The sequence below is a fragment of the Rhincodon typus genome, chromosome 7 (genome assembly GCF_021869965.1).
Source record: "Rhincodon typus isolate 14 chromosome 7, sRhiTyp1.1, whole genome shotgun sequence".
In the NCBI taxonomy this organism is placed as follows: domain Eukaryota; kingdom Metazoa; phylum Chordata; class Chondrichthyes; order Orectolobiformes; family Rhincodontidae; genus Rhincodon; species Rhincodon typus.
In genome coordinates, this window is record NC_063338.1 from 54,254,332 (window position 1) to 54,268,636 (window position 14,305).

At 40.2% G+C, this 14,305-nt stretch overlaps 1 protein-coding gene across 10 annotated transcripts in view; it reads right to left on the bottom strand.

The window, feature by feature from the left end:
• The window catches only part of baz2ba (bromodomain adjacent to zinc finger domain, 2Ba), a 312,926-nt gene that overhangs the window by 131,609 nt on the left and 167,012 nt on the right, over positions 1–14,305 (bottom strand). For all 10 annotated transcript variants that reach the window (XM_048598962.1, XM_048598970.1, XM_048598966.1 and 7 more), the window contains one exon: positions 1,335–1,502. In XM_048598962.1, the coding sequence (XP_048454919.1) occupies positions 1,335–1,502 (168 nt within the window). The remainder of the gene's footprint in view (positions 1–1,334; positions 1,503–14,305) is intronic.

Sequence of the window (14,305 nt, forward strand, 5' to 3'; positions counted from 1 at the left end):
TCATGTCCATTTTCACCTACTTATGGTCCCCATTATCAGTCTCTTCTCCCTCCCCCCCTCAGCTGAGTTTCTCCAGCAATTTGTGTTTTTCAGTGATAAGCAAGCATGTGTTTAATGGGAACTCGCTCTCAAGGATATCAATGTTTGGGTCCTGACTACGTATGCCTCCCTTTTATCCTTCTTTGTAAAGTTACAATAACAAAGCTTAATGAGGAAGTTGCATCCATGGATAACTGACAACTTCGGGAATCAGTTGGACATGATATCCGTCAATGTCTTTTACCCTTCAGAGCCAAATTGATCATGCATCCCTTAAATCAATTAGCAGGAAGTTTCACTTAGCCTAGGTCAATCAGAATTATCTAACTTATCTTGCTGTAGATTATGGCTTGGAAAAAATTAATAAGCAACAATTTTCAGTGACCAACTTATGCTTGAGAAAATTTGAAGTTATCATGCTTCCAGTCGAGAGCGGAAGTCCCTTGAGGTATTGGAGAGAGACCAAGAAACCATGTGTTGATCCATGCCCTAAGTTCACTGATTGTAATTCCATTGAATGTTACTAGTAGATGCTTAAATGCTCTCTTGTTAAAGATATTCATTGTCTGACACTTGCATGGTACAAATGTTCAATGCCACCTATCCGGCCAATCCCAAACATCATCCAGATCTTGCTGCATATCAGCATGGACTGCTTTAGTATCTGAGGAATTACAAATGGTGCTGAACATTAGAGCAAGTCAGAAGCTGATGATTGCACAGTAATCACAACTTTTATTAGTTGGTGCAGTTGAGTTTCTGGTCAACGGTAATTTCCTAAATATTAAGGGGAGGTAGTTAAGCTGTCTTTTGTTGCCAGTTGCTATTATCTGGCACTAGTATGGCATTGATAGTACAAGCCAAACATGAAGACATGTCAGGACTGTTTCATATTTGCATCATTATTTGAAAAAAAAACTGGAGATGAATTTGAACATTTCTCAATGATTGGTAGGCATTTCTACTTTAGTTTTTGGTGAAGGAGAGCACATTTTAAGCAGCTGAAGAACCCGGTGTCTGGTGCATTGGTATATTCTGGGGCTGAGGTGACAAGTGTGATTCCATCCACTGAAAAGTTTCTTTAGCCTCTGTCAATTGCCAACAGGTTATGCTCAAGTTGTAATGCAGCGGCCATACATCCATGACTACAGAAGATGTTGACATATAGCATAAATCAGAAGTAAGAAGCACATTTTTAAAAATCAATAATTTAAAGGAAATTGAAACAATCATCTAAACCAAATATTCTCAATTGAAACTGTTCCCAAATATCCACGTAGCTTGCTTTCATTCACCTTTTTGTGTCCCCCGACCAAACTTATGTGTGTTTCGGGAATGGAATGGATTGGAATCATGATTTGGAGTTGAAGCAGCAAACACTGGTGGAATTCGTAGCATGCCTGATGGGAAAAAAGTTGTCCCTGGACGAGTCTGCGTTTCTGTACTTCGCCACCATTCAGTACCTTCACAAAAGCAAAGCAAGAGCTTTGTATTAGGATTTGTATTTTTAGGTGACATTACAATACCAAATTTAAAAACTCAATCCAACATGAATCAGTACATTTCCTCAAATACCAAGTGGTTAAATAATCCATATCAGGTATTCTAAACAAAATTTTCTAAGAAAATTCTAGCTAAGGATCATAAATTTTAGGTTAGAGATTTAAGTGTCAGATGCAAGATAAATGAAAAAAACTTTAAGAAACTGATAAATGACCCAAGGGTAAAACAAGCTAACAACTTAGGTTCAATAAAATGGTGTTTCTGTGATAAAACTCAAACAATGAGTGACTTCAGCGACATGTGGCATTGTGGTAATGTCACTGGACAATTCGTCCAGCAAACCCCAGGAAAATTCTGAGGGCATTGGTTTAAGTCCAACTATGGCAGTTGTGGAATTTATATTCAATTACTTATAATCTAGAACTGAAAGCTCAAATGAATAATGGTGAACATCAATTGTCATGGTTACCTGGTTTGACCTACATGTGACTACAAATCCAGAGAAGTGCTTTTGACTCTTATCTGCTCTCTCAAATAGCTTAACAAGCCACTCAGTTCATTGGCAATTAGGAATGCACAATAAATGCTGGCCTTGATAGCTTCATATGTACTCATATGAGGTTTCAGTTCTGGACTATAATCAATTGAATTTAAATTCCACAAGCTGCCATGAAAGAGTAAAGGAAAAAAAATCTCTCTCCAAGATCCTTCTCTTATAATGTAGACTGGGAAGAGACCTGCAGCAGCACTGCAGGGAAACAGTCTGGCAAGACTGTCAAAAAGTGACATGGGACAAGAGGAAGCAGCTGATTGGGTAAAGTTGGGTGACTATTTAGAACAGCTGGATGATTTCTCTAGCTTGAAACGAGTGGGAGAAACATAGTGGCTTCACTAAGAGGCAGAAGGCAATTTAAGTTGGAAGCTGTCAGCTTGAAACAGGCAGAGAAAATGCACCTGATAGGAGCTGGGAATCAGCTGTTCAACCAGCAATTGTACAAAAGCTGTGGCAACCATTAGGAATCAGGAATATTCCTGATATTTAAATTTATCAGCAAGATTACAGCATAGCCTTTTAGATGAGAAGGCCACAGTCATGAGGTTTGAAAGAGAATTGCAGATTACTTAACCAAAAGTTAATAGAAACAGCCCTGTGAAATTTCAAAGCTCAGGGAAGGAGAGAAATGTCAAGGAAAAATTAAAGTGACCTGTGGTTTGATCCCTCAAGAAAAGAGCAAGCTTTTAAGATTGTTGCAAGATATAAAGGAATTCTTGGGTCAAGGGGTTGTAATAAGTAAACATTAGTTCCTAGTACAAATAAATAGTGCTAAGCTAATAATGCTTACTTTAATTCTTGGAATTCCTTAATTCTTCATTGTATACAAGTATTTTTGCTTAAAAAACATGAAATATTATAGTGTAATTCTTTCAGTTAATTACAAGATGTTCAGCATTCTCTTTCAACGTTAACAGTCCATAAAAAGATTTGCACTAAGTCCCACAACCCTCTGAGCATCCCCAATGAACTCCCAATTTTAATCCCTCTTCATGACGGCACCTTCAACTATCTGTCTCTAAACTCTGGAATAACCTACTTATAAGTTTTCTACCTCTGTCTCATTTTTGTCCTTTACGACACTCCTCAAAGTCTAAATCACTGAAAAAAATTTTAGTCATCTGACCTATTATCTCACGTTTTAAATTTTTAAAATAATACTCCCACAAAGCCCCTTATAGCATTTTATTAAGTTAAAGTTACCATATAAATATAAATTGTTGTTGTCTAGACAACTCTACTGGTAGACTGTTCAAACAGAAAAGATTTGGTCTCAGAGAAGTATAAATCATTGCTTCAACAGAATTTCTTTCCAGCATGAGTTAGTAGGTAGCAACTAAGAGCACTGTTTTCCTTGTCCACAACATGTGTTCCAGAAGAATACCGAAACCCTATCATCCTAGCTAGAATCATATGATTCTGAAAAAACTGGAAATTAAATATCATTCATACAGCTCAGTTAGGCGACTCCTTTTGGAAGAAGAATTTTAAACAAAATAAATACAAGATAATAGTAAAAGAACTAATTGTATTCAAACACAATCCGTGTAAGTTAATTCAGGAAGATTTCCATTATGTTGCATTTGCAAAACAACAAAACTGGATAAACATTAACTCTTGGTACTTTTCCCTCAAACCTCTTTCCTCTGCAGCCCAGAAATGTGTGACCACTTTTGGATTTGCAAATCATTACAGGTTCTACTTCGAAAAAGCGACACGTCATCTATCACTCCCAAGGATAATCTATTCTGAGAATCAGTTAGTGACAATAAATGTTTTTCAGTCATGACTTACACTTTCAAAAAATGCTGTCATATTAACATTGGAGCTTTTGTTTCATAATATCCCTAAAACCAAGTTGTATAAACAGAAATAAACAAAGAATTATGATTTACAGAAAAAGATGCTGCATTTTTTTACCATTGTCATCAGTTTCACTATTGGAAAAAAAAACTTTTAGGACTCACTAATCCTAATTCACCAAACATAAAACAGAGTTAACATCCACTGATGTCTTAAGCATAGGACGTTTCAGCATCAGAAATGGATAGATATCTTACATTAAGGGGATTAAATTACTAAGGTTATTTAGAAGACATTTGTAACAAAACAAGATTTGTTGCAACGGTTTTAAAAATTGTTAACACTTTTAAATATCAATGTCAACTAATCCTCAACTTGCAAATGGAAGTGCAACACAACTTGAATTCGAGGATTTATTGACGATCCAAATAACATGGAACACAAAGCTGCAAGCCTCAATAAATGTGTTAAATTTAATTTTTGTTACGAAAATTTCAAAAGGAAAAGTTTTAAGATGTTCTGTTCCATACATGTGCACCTTGACAACATTTATTTTAAAAAAAATTTTGAAAATAACGAATGCAGGTTCACACAGTGGGCATTCTGAGGAAGGGTACCAGACCCAAAACGTTAACTCTGATTTTTTCTTCACAGATGCTGCCAGACCTGCTGAGCTTTTCCAGCAACTTCTGTTTGTGTTCCACACAGTAGGAATTTGAAATTAATCATCGATTACCAAAATTAACTCCAAGAGTAAGTACATCAAAATGAAAAAGTAGAAGGAATCAAATCATACAAAAGATTATAAGTCACTATACCAGGGAGACAATGTAAGGCACAAGTCATATGAATCTGAAGTCAAACTCTCACACGCACAATTGTCAAAATCCAATCAACCAAAAAGCCCATGTGATAGATCATGCCCCCTTACAAAGTGGCAATTTGAACACTACCTCGATCAAAGGAAACTTGTGAGACAGAGCGATTATGAGTAAATGTAGATGAGAACAGCTGAGATCTAACAGAACAGTGTGAAAAAGGCTCAAGGATGTTTACTACTTGTTAAAAGGTCAGCAATGCAGAATGTAAAAGTCTTATTTTGCTATCAGGTGGTTTTCACACCAAATCTCAATAAGGTTCATTCGAGTAGAACACCCCATAATGACAATTACACCAATCAATTAATCAATGCTTATCACTATTAGGTAGAATAAATTATTTTGTTCTAAAAGGGTAATGAAGTCCCCACATTTCAATTGCAACATTAGTTCCATTGATTTAAACATTTTCCACATGAAATTAAACTATTTGAAAATGTTTGTCACAGAAAGAAAGACAGTTTGCATTTATACAGTAAAAATCTTACAGAACCTCATTGACAATGAATAATTTGAAAATATGGTGACAGGCCAATGTCACTGCCATTTTTCTGCACAATGATATCTTGGAAACAGTCAAGAAATTATTAATATTTTCTTTTCTACAAATATGGCTGAAACCTGAAAGAATGACAAAAAACCCATACAATGTGCAAGTCAGTTAGCTGTGAGAAGAGAAAGAACAGATTAAAGCTCGAGTGTAACCCTTCACTAGGACGTACACGTTCTTGGCGATACTATTCTGAGGGTGAAGAAATGGCTGAGGTACCTTAAAAACTCACTGCTCTTCTTTCTAGATACAAGATCAGAAAGGAGGCTGTATAAGACTCTGGTCAGACTGCATTTGGAATATTGTCCACAATTTCAGCCCCCGTATCTAAAGAAGGATGTGCTGGCGTTGGAGGGGGTCCAGAGGAGGTTTATAAGAATGATCCTGGGATGAAGAGCTTGTCACTTGAGGAGCTGTTGAGGACTCTGGGTCCTCAATGGAGTTTAGAAGTGGTGGTGGTGGTGGTGGTGGTGTTTGGGGGGTGGGGGGAGGCGGCGGTGTGTGTGGTGGAATCTCATTGAAACTTACAGAATCCTGAGAGACCTGGATAGAGTGGACATGGAGATGATGTTTCCACGACCAAGTCATGGCTCACATCAACACCAGCCTACCAAATTGCCTGGATCCTTTGCAATTTACCTTTTTGCACAACAGGTCCACAGCAAACACCATCATCCTGGCCCTACGCTCATCCCTGGAACATCTGGACAACAAGAATACTGACATCAGGCTCCTAATTATTGACTACAGTTCCGTCTTCAACACCATAATTCCAAACAGACTCATCTCTAAACTCCAAGACCTAGGTTTAGGCTCCCCTTTCTGTAACTGAATCCTCGACTTCCTGACCCATATGCCGCAGTCAGCTAGAATAGGCATCAACACCTCCTCCATTATAATCTTCAACATTGGTGTCCCACATGGCTGCATACTGCTTATATACTGATAACTGTATTGTCAAATTCTGCCCCAACTCCACGTACACGTTGCCGATGTCACCACTGTTATAGGTCAGATTTCAAACAACCAGACAGAATACAGGAAAGAGATTGAGTGCTTAGTGGCATGGTATAAAGACAACAATCTCTCTATCAACGTCAGCAAAACAAAGGAGATGGTCATTGAAGCGGAGTGGAGGGCATGCCCCTGTCTGCATCAATGGTGCTTAAGTGGGGGTGGCTGAAAGTGGCAATTTCTTATTAGTGATGATCACCAACAATCTGTCCTAGTCCTTCCATCCACATTGACGTGACAGTCAAAAAAAGCACAACAATGTCTCCACTTCCTCAGGAGGCTAAGGAAATTCGACATGTCCACAAAGACTCTTAGCAATTTTTATAGCTGCACCATAGAAAGCATCCTACCTGGATGCATCACAATATGATATGGCAACTGCTCTTCCCAAGATTGCAAGAAACTATAGAGTCGTGAACAAAGCCCAGTCCATCACACAAACCAGCCTTCCATCCAATGACTCTGTCTATACTTCCTGATGCCTCAGGAAAGTGGTCAACATAATCAAAGACCCCATCCACCCTGAATATACTCTCTTCCACCCTCTTCCATCAGACAGAAGATATGACAGTTTGAATACACTTACAAATAGATTCAAGAACAGTTTCTTCCCTGCTGCAACTCTAATATACCTTGTGCAATACGGTCTATATAGTATGCAAAACAACACTTTTCACTGTATCCCAATACATGTGACAACAATAAAATCAATCAATCGCTAGTAGGAGAAAGTAGGACCCGACAGCAGAGCCTCAGAGTGAAGGGAAAACCCTTCACAGCTGAGACAGAGAGAAATTTCTTCAGCCAGAAGGTGGTTAATCTGTGGAACTCATTGCCATAAAGGACTGTGGAGGCCAAGTTATTGGGTGTATTTAAGACATGGATACATAGGTTCTCGATTGGTAAGGGGATAAAAGGTTACTAGGAGAAGGCAGGACATTGGATTGAGAAACACATCAGCCATGATTGATTGGCAGAGCAGAACTGACGGGCTGAATGACCTACTTCTGTTTTTAGTCTCATGGTCTTCTAGGACTTTGAATATTCACTGAAATGACTGCTGGTAGATAGGATCTTTTATTTAATGTCTCATCCAAATTACTGCATCACAGCCACAGTAGAATGTCATGCAAACTCAGGACTGAAACTTAAAAGCAAAGCATCTGAGAAAAGCAAAAGTATAGAGAAGGTTCTGAAAGACAGTAAGAAAATTCAATGTGAATAGTTTGCAGAAGCACTAAACACAATTCTCTAATCTCCTTTTTGAATCTGAATACTGCACATACTCAATGGATAGATGACGAAAGGTGAAGAATTGAGGCATCAAAGATGATAACCACCACATAAGCAGTTTCAGTTATTGAAGGGTAAATATTAGTTTGTGTTTTATGTAGCAAAGCTGCTCTTCTTCAAATTAACATTATGGGATATTCCATTCCACCTGAGAGAACAGACAAGGCCTCAGCTTAAAGTGTGATTTGATCACCACCTTCCGTAGTAAGGCATTTATTCTGTACAATACAGTGTGTGAAGAAGATTCATAACATTATTATTTGGGATATTTCCTTCTAAAATAGAGGTAAATGGGTATTTATTTTGTTCTGTGACTTTTTCAATGAAATCATTTTGAACAGTGAGATCAAAATGCACATTTCCAAGAAAGCATGAAACTTAAGCTAAATGACTAGATAAGCTACTCCATGAAATAACTGCTGAAATGTTTAAGTTCAGTTATCACACCCTACAAAAAAAAAGGGAAGGAGCCACAAGTAGGTTCAAATAAAGTGTCCCTAAAATGTTGAATAGACGGTTGGCACTTAATGTTGACAAGGCACCAGGACCAAACGAGATCCATTGAAGGAATCTGAAGGAAGTGAGAGTCAAAAATGCAACAGCACTAGCCACAATCATTTAGTCCTCCCTAGACTTGGGGAGGTGCCAGACGACTGGGAAATTGTAAACATTATGGTCTTGTTGGCTTAAGTTTGTGAGAAAAATTGTAAGAATAAGTCCAGCAACTACAAACTAGTCAGTTCAACATCAGCGGTGGGGAAGCTTCCAGAGACAATTCTTTAGGATAGGGTTAATAGTTGCATGGAAAAAAATGGGTTGATCAGGAAGAGTCAGCATGAATTTCTAAAGACGACATCATGTTTAGCTAACTTGCTGGAGATTTTTTGAAGAGGTAACAGAAAGGCTTGATGATGCTAACACTGTAGATGTGGTGTACATGGATTTTCAGAAAATGTTTGAGACAGCTCCATACAACAGACTTCTGAAGAAAGTTACAGGTCACGGAATGAAAGCAGCATGGATACAAAATTGGCTGAGTGAAAGGAAAGAGAATAATGGTCAATGGATATTTTTCAAGCTGAAGAAAGGTTTGTAATGGAGCTCCCCAAAGGACTTTATGATACATATCCAAGTTTTTAGTCTGACATCACATTTCTCATTAGTTTACTTTAACATCCTATCTTCCTTTCCTTTATCAGTTTCTTGGTCTTACAATCCTAATGCTCCCATTCCTCTGATTTACTATTTGTTTTTACCAACTTATAAGCCTCTTCCTTGGCTCTTAGCCTCTTTCTAGCCACGGTTGATTTACCTTACCCACTAGAATCTTGTCAAAGAAATGCAAATGCATTAATTATTTAAATGTTAGTGACTGCCTGTCCACCATTTCTTTTAATGTAGTTTCCCAATCTACTTCAAACAATTTGCACCTCATGTCTTCACAGTTTCCTTTGATTAAATTTAAAGTGCTAATTTCAGATTAAACTGCACAATTTTCAAAGTTCATGCAAAACTATAACATATTATGGTATGGTAATATTATTGATCAGTCCTTTCTCACTCTAAAATTCCATAGTTTCTTGTTGGGGTTCCCCAACATACGCTTCTGGAAAATTATTTATTATACGTCCCAGGAATTTGTTCTCCACAATTAATATTAATAAGGTTTGTTCAGTTGAGGTCCCCATGATTACTGTACTATCTTTGTTACATGCATCTCTAACTTCCTACACCTTACATTACCACTATTATTTGGTGACCTATAAACAATTTCAATCACTGTTTGCTGCATCTTCTCATTTGTAAACTTCACGCAAAATAATTCTACATCTTGATCTTCCAATCTGTGATCCGCTGATCTTAATGTACTAACTGCATCGTCTATTAACAGAATTACTACATTTCTTTTCATTTTTTTGCCTATCCTTCTTAAATATCAAACACACTTCCACATTCAGATTCCAATCTTCATGACCTTGTAACTTTGCCTCCACAATGACAATTCGAGCATACCTGCAGCAACCTGTTCAGAGATGTCATTTCACAACTCTGGAGCACGTAGTTGAAAACAGGCCTTCTGGATCTAAGGTAAGGAAACTGTCACCTATTTACTTCTGTGTGTACCATCAATTCTTCTACTTTGTTTTGAATAAAGTGTGCATTCAGTTGGAGTGATTTAAAGATTTAACATAATTAGTAAAAGAAACAATATTGTTATGAGAAAAATATTTTCACCCAACTGGTTAGGTTCTGGAATGGACTGCTGGAGAATGTTGTGGAGGCAGGTTCTATTAAGGCAGTCCAAAGGCAATTAGGTGTTTATTTGAAAAGGAACAATGTACAGGATTACAGGGAAAAGGCAGATGAAGAGTACTGAGTGAGCAGTCGATTTAGAAAGACAACACATACACAATGGGCCTAAGGGCAGTGACACCCACATGTATGAAAGAGGAAGAAAAAAACAAAGGCCATTTAGATCTACCAAAAACTACCTTTTGCACCTGTTCCAGATATTCTTCCTGATGACAGAATATGCTGCCAAAAACATGGAAGCCTAGTTCTCCTAAGAACTTTAAAAGGTATCAAGTGTTCTGTTCAAAGTAAATTTTACATGGTGTAGCTGTAAAATCGTCTGACTCAATGTTACTGCTCTCACCATGAAAACATTCCAAGTAGGTTTATGTTTAATGGTATCACTGCTATTTCCCCAGCATGACATTTTACCATTCCTGGAAACCTGTTGAACCACAGATCACTTGATTGCTGATGAAACCTATATTCCACTACGAGAAGAGAGGATCACAGCCATGATGGCAATATGCACAGATCTTAGGATATCAGTCGTGACCTACACTGCAGGTCAGGAATTGGGTGGCTTTCTCCCATGCAGATAGCCACCAGATGTTGCATCACAGTGGGGGTCAAATTCAGATGGGAAGGATCAGGATGAAGAAAGGCGGTGGAGTGGAAAGCAGTAGCATTACAGTCACACTGTCTGCAGCTCAAATTTCATGTCAGATAAAAGACTGAGGTAGCGTTGGAGCTGAGGAGGACATAATGGAGGAAAGACCAGTATTCTCAACATTAAGATGCAATGAGTTCGGTCACAGCCAGAACATCACAGTGGAGGTTTAAGTGATGTAGGTGTGCCTGTTCCCTGCTGGCTCAGCTCGTACCTTTCTATTGTGCACCACTATGAACTGCAATAGAATGGAAAAAATATCAGTGACTCTTTTGTACGGTGTTTGTCTGCTGTGTTTGCTAAAGCTGAATAGCTGGAGACATGTGGAGAAGATACCAAGTGGAAATTAGGTTGCCTTCCTTGGAAATTGTGCAATGGTGAAGTGGGGTATTTACATGTGTGAAGCCTGATCCTGAAATCAGGGACTGGTAATCGGTATAGTGCATTGAACAGCACAGAAGCTAGTTAGTGCAATGGCTTGAAAATGTCATCTCATGATCTTTCACTCACCATTCGTGACCACTCTCATCACTTCTAGAACTGTGGGCACAGACTGCAGCTGTTGATTTTCCTGGCCGTCAGCTCCTGTTCAGAGGGCATTCCTCAAGGATTGTCAGACCCTATGCAGAAGCATGGCTTCTCTTCCTTTGACAAAGTATCTGAGAACTTTTGCCCTCTTTTCAGGTATTTATTTGCATCTTATTTGCCCAGTTACAGACAGTTGTAGTACTAGCCATCAGCAGCAGCATCTTGGCTTTAGAGGGGCAGGCTTCCTTTAAGAACTGCAGGCTACCAGAACAGGAAGGTGAGGCGGGCAAACTGACATGGATCTATCCATGAAGTGAATGATGAACCACCTTAACTGCTGCAACTACTGAGATGAAAGTACCAGGCTCACATGCTGCTTAGACACCTTTGAACATTCAGCCAACCAACAACACGGCCCAGAATTCATGGGTATAGCAGGATACAATTACTAAAGCTCATGACTCCAGAGGGCCTGCTGTGTCAGGGCCTGGGCCTGGGCCTGGGCCTGTTTTTTCTGTCTCTGCCCATGGCTAACAGTATAGGTACCACTTGACTCCTTGCTTATTATGGTATAAGGGGGTAGTATGAAATCTGCATGCTACTTAACCTAACAGGACTGAGTGTAGTCAGATCACAAATTGTGACCGTCAAGCACAAAAGCAGGAACAGGAATTTTTATTTAATCAATTCAGTCTAATTCCAGCGAGAAAAATTCCTGTTCCTGCTGTTAGCATTTTAACTTTTCCCTGTTAAAAAATTGTCCCTCAACATTTATAATGGTTATTATCAATATAAACATTTAATAATTGTCGTGCAATGGGGTGACTGCCGTCTTTTTTTGTGAATACGAAGCAAAGTATTAAACATTTTGTTCAACCATGCAACTATTCAATAACATAACTAAAATTAAGCTGTTTCTAATTTCTATCTTTGATTATTTACTGTCCTCCAAGTATTCATTCAATCTTGCAGAATACCTTCAAAAAAGACAATGTGAAAAGGACAGGGGAATGAAGAAAGGATAAGACCGGAAAGCAGAAGGGGAGTAGGGAAAAATAGCATTAACATCATGACTCCCAAACTTGATTGACATTTTTGAGAACAGAACTGTAGTGATTAGAACCAGGTGAACCTCGTTGACAACGAGATCTTTGACTGGGGTTGTTATCCTGGGCCAATCAGGAAGCCCTGGCCGACCAATATAAAAAGGAGATTTAGAATTTCCTCAAGTCAGGGGACTGACTGAGGTGGCCGGCTACAGCCAGTGTACTATGCAAGTAAATAAAGGGTGACTTAGTGACAGGATACCAGACTCTGTGCAGTTCAGTTGCAACGAGAGTGGGATATTGATTGATGCTTGCAGCTTCTCATTCGCAACACGCAGACTCCCAGAAGTATTGGTCGCAGACAATGGGACGTCAGTTACCAGCAGGGAAGTGGCATTTGGCACATATGGACCACTCCTTACCATCCACTGTTCAATGGTCTGGCAGAAAGCGTGGTTCAAATGTTGAAAGCAGGTTTAAGGCAGCCTACAGCGTCACTTGATACCAAACTGTCTCAGTTCCTGTTCAATTATAGGACCACCCCTCACGCAACAACAGGGATAGCTCCAGCAGAGTTGCTGATGGGGAGAAGACTCTGCACCTGATATTCCTGGGCAGGGGAGTGGTAGTGAAACTGCAGCAGGAGCGCTGTTGTTGGACACATGCCTCCTCTAAACAAGAGAGGCAATGTAATTCGGAGGACAAAGTTTGGCGCCAGAATCATGGAAATGGCCCTGTATGGATAGGAGGTGATGTTGATGTGAGGTCAGGTCCCGTGACTTACAAAGTTCGGGTAGCTGAGGCAGTCTTAAACAAACATGAAAGCTGTTACTTCACAAACGGGGCAGGTGCATAACATACCCAGCCCCTCAGAATAGCAGGAAGGCCTGTCAGAAACAATAGGCTCTCTGCCTCTGTCCAGTGTCAAGGAAACCTTGGAGTCAGAAATGGATGCAGCCTTGATACCACTACCACTGGACAAAGAGGAAGAAACTGTCCCGAGACGTGCTGGACACAAGAGGCGGGCTAATGGTCTGGTAAACACCACTCGTGTCAGAGCCTGAATCAGAGGAACCGGACCTGGGGCAAAAATGTCACAGGAAAAGCTACATAAGAAAGACTCGGCCTACACCCCCAGGCTATTTTTTTTCTGGAGCAGGGATGATGTAGCGATTGGAACCAGGTTGATCTTGTTGACTGCAAGATCCTTGATTGGGGTTGACAACCAGGGCCAATCAGAAGGCCCTAGCTGACCAACATAATCAGGGGATTTAGAATCTCGTCAGCACAGGGTACTGACTCCGAGCTGGCTAGGTAAAATAAAGGGTGACTTGGTGACAGGACTCGACCTCTGTGCCGTTGTTTCAGTGTGTGGACCCTGCACTGAGGCTGTGTTTGTGGGCCGAAAGTCTTGAGTGCGATGTTATGTGAATTGAGCTTCAAATCTCAGGCTTCACTTGAATGTATTGCAATGCTTACTTTTTACTTTTGGAAAACAACAAACTGAAACAAGAGATAGTAGGAACTGCAGATGCTGGAGAATCCGAGACAACAAGGTGCAGGGCTGGATGAACACAGCAGGCCAAGCAGCATCATGGGAGCAGAGAGGCTGACGTTTCGGGCCTAGACCCTTCATCAGAAAAGGGGGAGGGGAAGGGGGTTTTGAAATAAATAGGGAGAGAGTGGGAGGCGGATAGAAGAGGGATAGAGGAGAGGATAGGTGGAGAGGAAACAAACAGGTCGAAGAGGCGGGGATGGGGCCAGGAAAGGTGAGTGTAGGTAGGGAGTTAGGAAGGGGATAGGTCAGTCCAGGGAGGACGGACAGGTCAAGGGGGCGGGATGAGGTTGGTCGGTAGGAGATGGAGGTGCGGCTTGGGGTGGGAGGAGGGGATAGGTGGGAGGAAGAACAGGTTAGGGAGGCAGGGACGAGTTGGACTGGTTTTGGGATGCGGTGGGGGGAGGGGAGATTTTGAAACTTGTGAAATCCACATTGATACCATTGGGCTGCAGGGTTCCCAAGCGGAATATGAGTTGCTGTTCCTGCAACCTTCGGGTGGCATCGTTGTGGCACTGCAGGAGGCCCAGGATGGACATGTCGTCTGAGGAATGGGAGGGGGAGTTGAAATGGTTCGCGAC